Source organism: Hippocampus comes, unplaced genomic scaffold (genome assembly GCF_001891065.2).
Source record: "Hippocampus comes isolate QL1 unplaced genomic scaffold, H_comes_QL1_v1.1 scaffold383, whole genome shotgun sequence".
NCBI lineage: Eukaryota > Metazoa > Chordata > Actinopteri > Syngnathiformes > Syngnathidae > Hippocampus > Hippocampus comes.
Window position 1 is genome coordinate 543,126 of NW_017805407.1, and position 14,297 is coordinate 557,422.

Sequence of the window (14,297 nt, forward strand, 5' to 3'; positions counted from 1 at the left end):
CGGTCCCATCAGACAAAATGAGGGAGTTACTCGGCTCAAGTTTAAACTGCACGGCGTCCGACCTCAACTTCACTAAGAAAGCCCTCCGATTGATTCCCCATTCAGTCGCCGTTTCTCTTTTTCGCCTCTCATACTTCAGGACTTTGCGCTGGCTTTTCGTCTCATTGTACGAGGCGTTTTCATCAGCGCGGCGAGTCAGCGCCCTGTCCAATTCCCCGACCTCATTTTGTCTCTCCGAGAGAAATAGTTTATTTCACACACACACGTTAGGCTCCCTTACACCGCTGTCCTTCAGCTCCCCGAAGGCTATGGTCATGCATTTTCTGCTTCAAATTATTACTTTTTTTCTTTTGAGTTTGTTTGTTTGTTATCACTGGCCACCTCTGATCCATGACCAGAGAAATAGAGGGAGCGCGCACTGAGTGGAATGAAATGGATATTAGCAGCATAGGCCTGCTTAGTGAAGCTCGGCAGCAGGACTTCTCAAAACACATTACTTGTGCTGCTTCTCCACTGTTACAGATTTTTTTTTTTTAACCATAACTGAGTTGAATTGTTGAATGTACATGAACTATACCCATTGGGCACAAGCTTAATGGGATCCAGACATTTTTTTAAAAAAATCATTCAATATCGTCGCTGTCAGGCGGGCTAATTTTATCTTTTCACACAAATCAATCCGTCCAAGTCTGACCTCACAAATCACGCCGTCTACAAATTGCTCACTGCTCTAACGTGTTGAAAATAGCTTATGAACAGATCTATTCATGCTCCTGGACATTTCAATTTTCTGAGAAGTCTCTTCTAAACCTCCCCATTTCTTCCGTAGGAGCTTTGTGGCCTCAAGACTGAATGGCAAGATGTTCTGGGTGTTTATCGAGTGAAAATAGTTTGGTTTTCTAATGAATACATCTCGAACACAATCCCTATCAAAGAGCGAATCGCGCTAGATTGAATTTCGCTGAGAAGTACACCGTAAATGGAATCAGCAAGCTGTTAACGGGACATATTTTCATTCAAATCCACTGCCAACTCGATTATGTCTGATGCCATAAGGAGGAGGCTTGTTTAAAATGCTCAGCAGTGTGAAGAAAGGACAGGCTGCATTCACAACCACCTTACATAACTACATTATGCACCACATTGTCCAACTTCAATTTAATATGCGTTGTAATATGACTACTGCGTATGTTTTCATCGCGGCAAGCAGGATGGAGACATCTGGTTTTGTTTGCGGTGTTCTCCCTGTCACCAAGGGAATGTTCCCGAGTCGAAATGAATCGGCAGAAACAGCAACAATATTAAAATGTCCAAATCGTATGTGCCTTTCAGCTTCGCCGCAAGACAAACCATTGTGGCAGCAACAAAAATTCTCTGTTTTTTTCCCCCACATGCTTGAGGCTAATATTTATCTTCTAAAATAAAATAAAAAAAAAACACAAGCAAAGGATTTCCAAAGACCAAGAGGTACTTGCGCGCCCAGTAAATCTGTAAAAGTGAAGCTGCTTGCCGCAGGAAACACACACACACACACACACACACACACACACACACACACACACACACACACACACACACACACACACACACACTAATTTAGGTGACCTAAAATGTCAAAATGTAATGCACTTAATTTATACAATCATTGCTTCCATTTTTTTCCCAAATATAAACTTCATCTTGACCTGCAGCTTTACAAGGCATCTTCAGAAAATAACATTTCTCGATTGTATTTGAAACCTTAACAGCCATTTTAAGCCAAGAGGGGTCATTCTGTCTGCTGAGACAAAACATTCCTGCTGAGCATTTTGAACAAGAAATGCTCTCTCTGGTGCTAAAGGGGTTCCCATGGACAATGTTTCAGGCTGACTATCCATTTTCCCATGCAATAATTAGCCTTCGTAGTGTCCAGATTTCTAAGCGGCTCCGCATAGAACATTTAGTTTGGCATCCATTAAACAGCATTAAATTGCCTTGAAGTGCTTATTACTTTTGCCACTTGGATATAACAGCTCACATTTCAGAATGAAAAAAGACAAGGCTTGGGCACGGAAAGCTGCGGAATCATATGTGAGATGAGACTTAGATATGAATGCACGTGACCGGAGAGAAAAAAAAGCTGATTGCAAATGGATGAAATTGTTTTCTTGTGCGATGTAAAAGAAATGACAGGATGAAAGAAGGATGACTTTTGCGTGGTCAGCCCTGACCACAACACTGAGCTATTACACGTCTTCGCTAAATAGCCTTTAAGAGCCCCTTTCACATTGAGCACAGCCTATTATTTAATTGGATGGGAAGTGGTTCATTCAATTAAAAGGGGAAACAAAACAAACACAATTTGCATGGATAAACGGACACCCTTGGCAATGCCTTCAATTAGTAGTTGATTGAAATGTTATAAATAGGACCCCATCTTCAAATTAAACTAGGACAGACTATTGAAGATGTAGAGGCCAGTATGCATGCCGGGGACGTTCACTTCATGCGATATACTTTATAACATTCTTCCCGGAAGTATTACATTAGTTAACCACTATATATGAAAATGTTTTGTCAATTTTCTTTATAACTGTCATCATAAATCTGAAAGTTACACATGAGAGTAATCAACCAGCTCTGGCCGCATCATGTAGAGCAGGGGGTGCGATCGAACGGTCGCCCACGGACTGGTCCCAAGTCGATCACGAAGGGTGTAGGGGGAAATTTAAAAAAAAAAAAAAAAAAACATTGGTGTGTCTGCGTGTATGTTGTTCATATTAAATATTCGTGTGTTAGTACACGTTGCACCCTAAGCATCCTATCAGTTTCACTTTCACAAAAAATCTTTAAAAATACATAAATAAAATCAAGTTCATCAGGTACACATTTTGTCTGTATTTTGAAAAAATATGGACGAATGGCAAAAGTGTGACATCACGACCCAGTCTCCCCTACCACTAAATAGACTTTCAAGAAACCGCAGTGCTCAAAGAGAAACAACCAATCAGAGACAAAAGCCATGACCGACGAGGTGTCACCGGCAAATCCTCGTAACCTTGTGCTGACCAGTTAGCTTCGACTTGAGGAGTTTTAAGCTCGTATATCACTGAGCGGCAAAGGTTTGCGACTGTTTGCAATCGCACCGAATGTCGATTTTTCATCAGGGTTCGTTCAGGATAGCAAACGGCCGCAAAGACATTCGCTAACTCCTCAAAATAAAACACACGTAAAAATTTGCCCGCTTAAGATTTTTCGGAAATCTCACATGATGTCACACCATGATGTCGATTCAGAGATTTTGCGCGACATCATTTTCCGCAAAACGGCCAACCAAATATTGAGGTTTGTACCCAGTGCCTCCTTGCTTTAAATATGGATGTGTGGGTTTGTGTTTGAGGAGAAGAAGCATGTGAGGATAATTTAATTATGGCGCAGATAAAGAAGGTGGCTGGGGTTAATATCCTGCATGCACTGTGCTCTTCCCCGGACTCACTAATTGCTTTAAACACATTAGGAACTTTATTGACTGCAATGGCCTTTTAAGGCATTATGTTTCTGCTTTTCTCTCTCTCTCTCTCTCTCTCTCTCTCTCTCTCTCTCTCTCTCTCTCTCTCTCTCTCTCTCTCTCTCTCTCTCTTCTCTCTCTCTCTCTCACTATCTATCCTTCTCTCCAAATATAATCTGTGCTACCCCTCTTTTAGTAGTCTGTCCATCCTTTCCCGGATGTGTTTAATTGAAGGCTCTATAAATATGATGGGGATTGTATATTAAGGCACTTCATCTGTGGATGCAACGTGATGAAGTTTGATTGGCAGGTGATTAACTCCTCTTAACCCACAAGACTCCTTCGACTCTTTCGCGCTAATGACGGCGTTAAAGTTCCTCTTGATGCGTTCTGGAGAAAGAGCTTTCGACATTTTGTTCAAGGGAGGGGTGTAAGAAAAAAAAAAAGTACAGCCTTCTCATTTTTCTGGATACGAACAGGATTCTACTCAGATCAATCCTCACACAAAACTGCATTTTCACTCAGCTGGACCCCTTAATGAGGATGAAGGTGAATGGAAGGAGTTATTAAAAAGTCTTCACCTTCCTCCAGGGACTGCTAAAGACGAATTATATGCAACTAAGTGCACTTATAGTCACTGTTAGTGGTTATTTCACATTTCTGTCTTCATAAATGCACATTCTCTGCAGTGATGGCAGAAGGAGAAAATAATTTCTGGCCCTTTTTGGTTGGTTTCCCCACCCCCTCCCCCACTCTATAAAGGATTTGCTGTGGGAGATTTTCATTAAAGGCTTTGGGTGGACGGAAAAATGAAAATTAGATTGTGAGGCATCAAGGAGAGGAGGGGAGGAAGAGATGGTCGATGTATAGTGACAAACAAGACAATGAGAAGATATGTGCGCAGATGAAGGGATCAAATATATCCAGCGATCCACATATAGTATTCCTCACATGACTTTTTTTTTTCCTTTATAACTACAGCTTGTGTACACAAGCCCAGCACACATGACACACAAACACTTATCACAATTGCCTCAATTAAACTGTACGGGGAAAGAACTTCACGCTTTAAAATGTCTTCTTCCAGCTGTCCAGTCTCATCACTATGCACTGTGCAAGTAATGGAGGGTGGCTGGGGCCTAACAATGTATTACAATAACGCCATGCTAATGAGAAATCAAGAGGCTTGACTTTTAACATGGAGACCATCATGTCCGCTCAATGGATGACACCGAGATGTCATTAGCGATGCTAGAGGGACTCATGTTTCAAATCGCCTCCCCCTTTGGTGTATTTGTAACCAGCCCCATCTAGCGGCAAATGTAAGAACTGCGATGAAGCCATGAATCTGAAGAACACAATAAGGACAAAAGTACAGGGACACTAAGGAAGATCTCACTTCTGGGAATACTTACGACAAAGATTTTGGAGAGTTTCCGTGCGATTTTCCCTCCATTCCCCCAGATCTATCTGAAGGGGTTGAGTTCAGGGCTCCTGAGTGCTTCCCCGCCAAACTTCTCCAGCATGCCTTTGTGAACGTTGTCGTGTGCGCCGGAGCAGAGAAAAGAGCCTTCCCAAACTATTTCCATTAAGTTGGCAATTCAGTTGTCCATCCATCCATTTTCTATTCAGCTTTTCCTCACTACAGCTGCGGGGGGGAGCTGACGTTGAGGTCCATTCTAGGTAGATAGATAGGAAAACCTTTATTGGTCTCGCAATGGAGAAATTCCCAATTCATAGCAGCAAAGTTATGAATGGAAGAAGTAGAACAACAAAATATAGGAGCTGCTGGAAAGGCAGCCACTCACGCGGCGCCATCTTGAAGTCAAAATAACACAACACAACACATCGGACACAGACAGTCGTGCAATCTTCACCACTTTCCTGCATACACTTTGTTGTCTGAAGCAGTTATAGATGAAAGAGGAGAGGATCAAAGTGTCCTTTTACCAGTGGATCAGAGACGTCATGCTGAAAATGTGCACGTCTGCTACAAGCTAAGTTTTGAAAGCAAACACGAAGCTGTAGCGTCCATTGACAAAAAGAGATTAGTTCACTACTCCTGTCCCACGTAATCCGCTTCAACTCCAAGCCGCGACTCCCGGTTCCACATCCGCATCGGCGCTCTGCGCTAACGCTCCTTTCTTCTCATCGTCGGCTCCTCAAGCCTTGCATCCATCCAGCCGCAGACCGTTCAACAGCACCGATCTCTCCGTTGAACAAAGCGGGGCTGTGAAAATGCTGCCCATTACAGGCGCAAGACACAAGCGCCCCCGGAGCTGTCCAGCAACGACAGTCAAATGGCGCCGACATTCCTCCCAATCAAAAACAGTGCTGGCATACCCATGCTGCCGAGAAGGCAAAACCACCAAGCACCGAGTCTCCTCCTTGATGAATGTCGTGGCCAAAAAATGCTGAAAACAGTCCATTCAATTCTGGACTGGATGTCAGCCTATTGGCAAGGCACATTTAGTCAAACAATTATTCACACTCATAAGGACGATGTGGAGTCTTCAATTAACCTAAGGTGCATGTTTTTGGAATGTGAGAGGAAGCCACAGTACACGGACAGCATATAAATATCACACAGGAAAGCCAGTACCGGGATTCGAACCCTCAACCTCAGAACTATGAGGTGGATCCAGATAAATAGACTATAAATCTACTTGAATGTAACTTGATCCGGATTATTTTATTTTGTGCAACCACATGACAAAATAAAATTGAGTAAATTCAACAGACCATTTCTTTCATTAATTGTCCTCTATTGTAAGCAACAAAGATAAATATTATTTGTGTAAAAATCCACTTCGGCTAAACAGACTAAATACATCTTTTTTTTATTGAGTAGTATGGCCCAAATTACATTGAAGCTAAGTTCAATGTATAGATTTTTTTCCCCCGTTAAAGTCATGCATTTTCATTTTTAAACGGATCTACTGACAGGCACATTTTCTTCTAGATAGTCACAACTTAAATATTTATATAAGGTCATAAATATATATATTTGCCTCTCTATACGCGTATGGTAATATACGCACGGTCAAACAAGAGAGAGATGCCAATTTGTGTGACTCATATGAAATGTGTTGTCCCCATCTCGACAGCATGACAAGCTGCTTGACACAAAAAAAAGGTTACATTTGATTTGCGCAGCACCTTGCTGTGATGACTTCATTAGGAATTCAATGTCTCGAAGGTCTCGGTGGGCAAGCAAGAACGCATGAATATGCTAAGAACTTTCATTTGGCAGTCTAACAGCTGGAAACAAGAATTCTCTGATGTTGGAATGTACGGTCCCCCCGAAGGCAACACCTTTTCATGCTATTATAGCCTACTTGTGACAGTGTTTTGACACAAATTCCTGTTCATAACCCTTCTAGACCTCATTTCTGAGCACAGCTGAGGCATGTCCGGTTTCATGAACTCATTGTGGCCTTTTTGCTATTTTGCAGGTGATATGGTTCGTCCAACTGTGATCTCGAACTCTCACCGGAGAGGTTCGCAGATGAGTGTGAAGCAGTTAGGGTGAGAACCATCAGCTTCAAGTTTGAGATAATGTTCTCAGTTGGTCAAGGATGCATGGATGGATGGATGGATGCTGTTTTCCTGTGTTTAATTTAAAGATATTTATAAAAAATAAATATATAAATAAAAAAATAAACACTGAACACTTTTAGATGGCCTGGTGGTCCAATGGTTAGCGCGTCAACCTCACAGTGCGTGATTTCAATCCCGGCCTTCCTGTGTGCTCCACAGGCCTGCGTGGGTTTTCTCCGGGTACTCCGGTTTCCTCCCACATTCCAAAAACGTTGCCATTTTTGCATCTGGCCAGAGCCCCTGGTGTGGAGTTAGTTTCCCGAGGCTCAAGGAGGTGTTTTTTTTCATTTTTTTTGAAAGCAACTTGAAAAAAAATTGGAAAGGTACAATTTAATTTGATTTCTGTGTCCGCCGGGAGTGCCTAGTGTGCTTTAAAGTCTTTTTTTTTTTTAACTATTTGATTGAAAAACAAAATCTTTGATCTTTGTACCAAAACTGTTCCTTTTCCATATCTGGGATTTGTCAACAACAACAACAACAACAAAAAACCCTACCATAGATATGAGCGCTTGATGCCCTTTGGTAAACCTGTTATAAATAACTGTAATGCAGACCATGAATTGGGACACAACAGATGACAGTGACCACTCAAAATCTTAGAGCCTTATATGGGCATACGTCTTCGAGTGATGATGTCATGTAGTGTCATGCCTCCTCAATCAATGGAGGCACAGGCAGAGGGCGTGTTCTCTTGGGTAATGCAAGACACACTCAAGGCAAATGTGTGCAACTTGACAAACAGGCACGTGAAGTTATACACGATAACAAGTTAGGCGTTTCAACCAGATAAACTGCCCAGGGCGGAATTTGCATACCAGCAGAATTTCAGGAGGACTGACATCAGACTGGAAGGCTGTTCCCGCTTGAAACATGAGGCATTAGCAGCTGGTTTGGAGTATTTGTATTAGAAACAGCTGCAAGGGTGTGCAAGAGCAGGCAACTTTTTTTCTAAATAGGAAGCGCGTTAGTGAACTGACTGAACAGTTCCTGTCACTGCAAGATGGGGAAGTCAGGTAAGTACCAAGCCTCGCCAAATTGTGCAAGATGTAAATCAAAATAGTCGTTTCCTTTTGGAGTCAAGCAGCTTTTTATTGTGTTCCATGCTGGCTGTGACATTTGTGTGGCTGTGCATTACTGTCTGAATGTGCCCATTGTGTTGGGAGTAGTGGAGAAAAGAGCAGTGAGTGATGGCACCACACTAGGGCGACAATCACTGGTAATCTCTGTCTGGCCTCTTTAACGACACACTCAAGCTCCAGTATGGATTCTGCAATAACATTTATTGAACTCGGGTCTTCAATAGTCGTGTCTCCTTTTTGGAAGCTGACATTCTCCGCTGTCTCTCCTTGATGTGTCTCTCAGCCTCAAAGCAATTTGCAGAGGAGGTGCTGCAGTGCCATAACGAGTACAGGAAGAAGCACCAGGCTCCAGCACTCAAGCTGAGCAGCAAACTGAGCAAAGAGGCTGCCCGGTGGGTCCGCACACAAACTCCACTCATGCTCTCACAGAATGGAAAGCTGTCAAAACTAATTTGGACCACATCGACAAATGCAGTACCCACAAACTGTTATGAGAGATCCTTTGTGTCTTTGAAGTTTATGTTGCAAGTACACAGCTAAAAAAAACACGAAAAAAACAGACTGTGTTGATTCATGTGCATTGTGTCTTTGCCAAAACGACCACATCTTGCATCAGAGTCATTCCATTTCCTCGAGCATGTTTTATTCTGTCAGCGACACTTGGAATGACATTTTAGGATACTTTTATAGAACTTGGACGAGATTGTCATGCTCAACACGTCGTTAAGACCTTGTTACAGAATAAAACGGGACATAATAACAGCATGTGGAAAGATGAAAGCTCTCATATCAAGAGTCAATTGACTTGGAATTCTACTACTTTAAATATATACTGTAATGTATTTCTCTCTTCCATTTTTATGGTCCAGAACTTTATACATAAATTATTGTGCTTCCGTCACTCATGTGTGGCACATTCAAAAAACAGTTAAATGATTTTGTCTGACCTCAACATATTTTATACATCGTCTACAGCGTGATATCCATATAGTGGTCTGTCATTTACAATTTTGTGTTTTGTCATACACAAGCAAACTTGTGTATGACTCATGAGTGAAATGTCAATTTAAAACTGAATGCACTTTAGATGCTAACTCGTGGGTCATAAGTGACGAACAAGGTTTTGCAAATTCTCATTAGTGTGCTTTTTGTTTAGATCAAAACCGCTTGTTTGGATTAATAATACAGGCGCTTTTTCTTTTATGAGAGATGACAACATCAGGAAGAGAGGACTATGATGCTAATATGCCACATTAGCTAAGAACGCTTTCTGCTCCATTATCTCCTTTAATCTCTTAATAGGTGTTTTGTCTGTGTTTTGGTTGCTATGTTGTCTACTTTCTTTTTTTTTTTTTTTCAATAGATTCAAGGTGTAATTGACTGTCTTTTATCTCAAAGTTACGCTGAGAGTTTGGCTAGCACGCGCATCCTAAAACACAGCGAGCAGTCCAGTCGAGGAAGCTGTGGAGAGAACCTGGCATGGGCTTCCTATGACCAATCAGGTACATTAACGATGAGTTAACACGATAATAATGGGACAATACAAGGTTACACAATGGTTTTTTTTGTTTGTTTGTTTGTTTGTTTGTTTTTTTAAGTACTGTAATCTCTGATGGGTGAGAAGCACCCATCTAATAGTTTCTGTCAGTGCTGCTTTGGTCAAAACTGTTTCGTGTGATGTTTGAAGTTAAAGGCTAATGCCCATTCTTTATTAGAAAAGCGTGGATCCTTTTTATTCTCTTCCATTTTAGAGCTCAGAAAGCATGATTCAGTGCTGAAAAATGAATCACTGTGAGTCATAAAGCATCTCCAATGGACTCGCACGGGGTGACGAAAAGTGCAGCGTCGTAAATAAAAATTGTGTCCCTTAGGGATATGTGCTGATCAAAAAAAGATTCCATGACAATGCTGTCATTGTGATTATGGTGTGTGACAGAAAAGTGATTTGATGGCGCTGAAATTAAGGTTACTCTGCGTGCAGGAAAGGATGTGGCCGACCGCTGGTACAGTGAAGTGAAACAGTACAACTTCAACTCTCCTGGATTCTCCTCTGGCACTGGTGAGGCTCTCATGCATTACTCATACTTATCTGCATTAGAATTTAACGTAAAATGAACACCTTGTGTGGAGGTTGAATGGTTTCCCTGTGCGTACGTGGGTTTTCTCTGGGTAGTACTCCGGTTTCCTCCCACTTTCCAAAAGCATGCATGGCAGGCTGATTGAACATTCGAAACTGTCCCTAAGTGTGACTGTGAGTGTGGATGTCTGTTTATCTTTGTGTGCCGTCATTGGCTGGCAACCTGTTCAGGGTGTCGCCTATGGCCTACTGCTCGAAGACGGCTGGGGTAATTAATATGGCTTGAATTGAACAATTCAGAGTATAAGAGAAGAAAAATGTTATTTCTCTCACAGTGGAAAAAAATCGCAATTTACAACAGCAAAATTTGGAAGGAACAAATTATTTAGCAAATAAGTTGTGACTGTAAGTCAATGCTCTTGGGACTCTTGTGGCCAGCAGAGAAAACCTTGCTGGCCTAGACTGCTCACCACAGCCGAAAAACATAAAAATGAAGTTTAGCCCCAACTGAATATCATGATTTGTTGAAGGTATTAGATTTATTGACATTAAAATGTGCAGTTTTCCTTCTTTATATTCTGAGAACGCTCAGTCTTATCTACTTCAATTATTTGTGACCTTTTCATTTTGCCTGTAAATTCCTCGTCCATTAGCCGAGGCACGCATGAGGTTGTTGTTGTCGTGCTGATTGCGCGCCTCATTCAGAACTGACTCAGACACCCGCCATGGAAAAATCACATTCCCAACCTTCGTGTCACTTCCAGCGTGGCGCGATTGTTTCAGATGCTTTCTTTGAAACATCAGTTTGCAAGAGTCGATCGCTGTTGAACACACTCCTAGCAATGGGTCGGGCCTAACGGCGCAGCATGCTGATTCATCCTCAGCTAATGCGGGAAAAGATTCACCAAGCGAAAGAGATCAATGTTAACATTCTTGTGTGTGTAAATATTTAAAAGAATTTCCATTTGTTTTCGGGTTCAACTAAGACTTACTTGGTCCTTCAACAACACTGGTACCAACCTTACTGCTCAGACAACCATCCTGAACCACTTTACCACAAGTCAGCTATAATTAAAAAAAAAAAAAAAAGAAGAAGTTTTGTCCGTTCATTTCTGTTGAGAAATCCCAGAATGTCAACAGCAATCTTGTGACGAGTCAGTTGAGAACTGAAAACAATGTCTTCCAAGGCATCCTAAAATGAGGCAATGCAGTCATATGGATGTGCTCATTTAGCCAGCCGAGTGTAAAAAATGAAGAATTTGTCCAAGTCGAAACTCACAGCATCATAAAACTTGCGTTAACTGTACAAGTAATATTTAAATAACATTGTATACTTCTTAACTGAAATGTAAAAAGACAAAGTCAAATAAACCGCTGTTTAAAAAAAAAAAAAAAAACTGTCCATATATTTTGGGTCAGTTCCAAGGCTAAAACACACTTGAAGAGTTCCAAATTTAGATACTCACTTAGTTGAAGTCTTGCATGATTTCTCAACAGATGCTTCCCGAAATTTCTGGGTGAAAGCCAAATTATTAGTTTAAAATTCTGTCGGCAAGAACCGTGGATCAATTGCGCCATCTGCCTGTCGCTGCCCAATAGTAAAAGCTACCAGCCTTGCGTTGCTTCGAGATAAAGCGACCACATCGCTCATCATCTTGTTGACACACGTTACCAAAAATATGCATGTTCGATTAATTGAAGGGTTGTCTATCCAGCATGTTTTCCACAAAGCAAAAAGAAAGTCAAGAAAAGCATGCTAGAACATCTGAACTTTATTTGGGGTTAATTTGAAGCTTTTTAAATGGTAACCGGTGTATGCGGACTCCCATTTTGAATGAGTTGGAATATGATTGGTTAATTCTGAACACAGTCACATACCAGTTAGGAGGGTGTGCACACTTGTGCAACCACATTTATTTTGTTCGTTTTTACTTCTCCACTCAAAAATATTTTTTAAAAAAACTATTGATTTATCTTTCTCTCATTTTGATCTGACATTTGAAGGGGGGGGGGGGTGTCAACTTAATATCCACTCCATAATGTAAAGCTGAGATGTAGGGTGGCTCTTTCATATTTAACTGCTGAGCGTAACTCAAATGCCATGTGATTGATTTTAGCATGTTTGCTAGAACAAGAAAACGTGAATAAAAAGTGAGCAATATCAAATGGTTTTTTTTTTGGTAAATGGGACCATTGAGTCAGAATTCAACGTCGTCGTTTGTTTTCGCGTGAGTGGCTTATAAATACACACCACTTTACGTCTGTAGTGTGCAGTCCTGCAAGTGGCTGGGCACTTGCCCAAGATGTCGACTTTCTCTTGCCCGAAATCAGGTGCGGTGTGCTCCAGAGTTACTCGGTGCTTGGGCCCAAAATGTTTATTTTTGCTTGAATTTTTATTGTCTCTCTTTTTTCCTCTTCTTTTTTCTCTTTTGTTCTCTCTTTTTATTTTCTCTCTTTTTTTGTCTTTTTCTCTTTTATTCTATCTCTATTTCAACTTTTTGAAATATAGGGTTTTAAAGATGGACAGGCAACGAGAGGTTCTTGCCCACCTTTAAAACCCACCTCAAAACTCACTATTATTCTTTGGCATTTGACTCAGCATGACCCAAATTTTGATCTTAGACTGTTTGGTGCTCTCTATCGTCTTTGTTACTGATTTTTTGCTTTGCTTAACTGTTGTATATGTTAGTTGCTCCATGTACAGCACTTTGTGTGCAGCGATGGCTGTTTGAAAGTGCTCTATAAATACATTTGAGTTGAGTTGAATTGCCTTCCACCTGCAGGCCATTTCACAGCAATGGTGTGGAAGAACAGTACGACACTGGGTGTCGGTAAGGCCGTCGCATCAGACGGTTCCTCCTTTGTGGTTGCCAGATACTTTCCAGCTGGGAATATCACCAACCAAGGACACTTTGAGAACAATGTCCTCCCTGCTAAAACGCCGGGCTCCTCTTCCTAAAAATGTGGAGACTCGACTTGTGGAGAAATGGAACGACCAACTCGCATTGGACTTAAGGAGAACCACGTTCTCATTGGAAAAGCTCTTATAAATGGTACAGTGTTTGAAGACAAGGATGTACTACTGTTTACTAAACACACGGACTCAGCATGGTCTGTATTTGAACCCAAACTAAGTAATATTTACCAGCAATGTCTGTTGAACTTGACGTCATCGGTTCTGGCATTGTCACTGATTCAACATGTTTTGTGCTTCCGCATGTTGCCGCTAGAATTGAGAATCTTGTGTGTGTCTGTTTTACTCGTATGTATTGTAAAATTAAAATGTAAAATAATTATTGAATTTTGAATATTGCTTTAATCCCTCAATTAAAGTTAAGCAGAAAATCACAGTTGGCTTTGCCTGTTTTTCGCTTTTTTTTTTTTTTGTTGCTTCGGTCAAATATATGAAACCACGAATAAATGTTAACATTAACATCATATTTACCTTTTTTGGGGGGGGGGGGGGGGGGGACGTACTATCGACAGTGTTAATGAATTTATGAATTTTACATTGTGATATGGACTGTATGTGTTCATGTTTTTTTTTTTCCATTATAGCAGGCCGACACAAAAGTAACCTAAGGAAACGTTGCAGACCTAAGTGAATTAGTTTTTATATAAATCCATGCAAGTTTATTTCTCTTCAAAAACAAATGATTGTGTGTTGTGTCTGTTTAAATAATTTGCTTGGTACAACCATTGCGCTCCATTTAATGTACTGCAGAATAACCTAACTTAACTCACATTTTTCAAGCCGCTTTCTTAACACTTTACAGAACACCCCGGAAGGAGCAGCAGCATGGAAAAAGAACGAAGCTACATCCGAAAAAAGAAAAAAAAAACATGGTAGTCAAAAGTGATGGGACGAGAAAGTATAAAGCATACAGACCCTTTTAGGGGTGCTCAAAATCATTTTTAGAAATACCAAAGGTGGCTGCAATGATAATGCACTTTGCTGTCATTGTCTCCAAATTATTAGAAGCAAAAAAAGTGCCATCTACTTTATTAGCGTTTGCATTGCCCCCTATCTCCTTGGTGTTAATGTTAGGACACA

At 41.0% G+C, this 14,297-nt stretch overlaps 1 protein-coding gene across 1 annotated transcript; it reads left to right on the top strand.

Annotated features, from left to right (window-relative positions):
- Positions 1-7,778: 7,778 nt before the first annotated feature.
- glipr2l (GLI pathogenesis-related 2, like) lies at positions 7,779-13,679 on the top strand. The gene is made up of 5 exons (XM_019873630.1): positions 7,779-8,100; positions 8,450-8,558; positions 9,565-9,668; positions 10,148-10,225; positions 13,027-13,679. The coding sequence occupies exons 1-5, from the start codon at positions 8,088-8,090 to the stop codon at positions 13,200-13,202; spliced, it is 480 nt and encodes a 159-aa protein (XP_019729189.1). The 5' UTR covers positions 7,779-8,087; the 3' UTR covers positions 13,203-13,679.
- Positions 13,680-14,297: the final 618 nt, after the last annotated feature.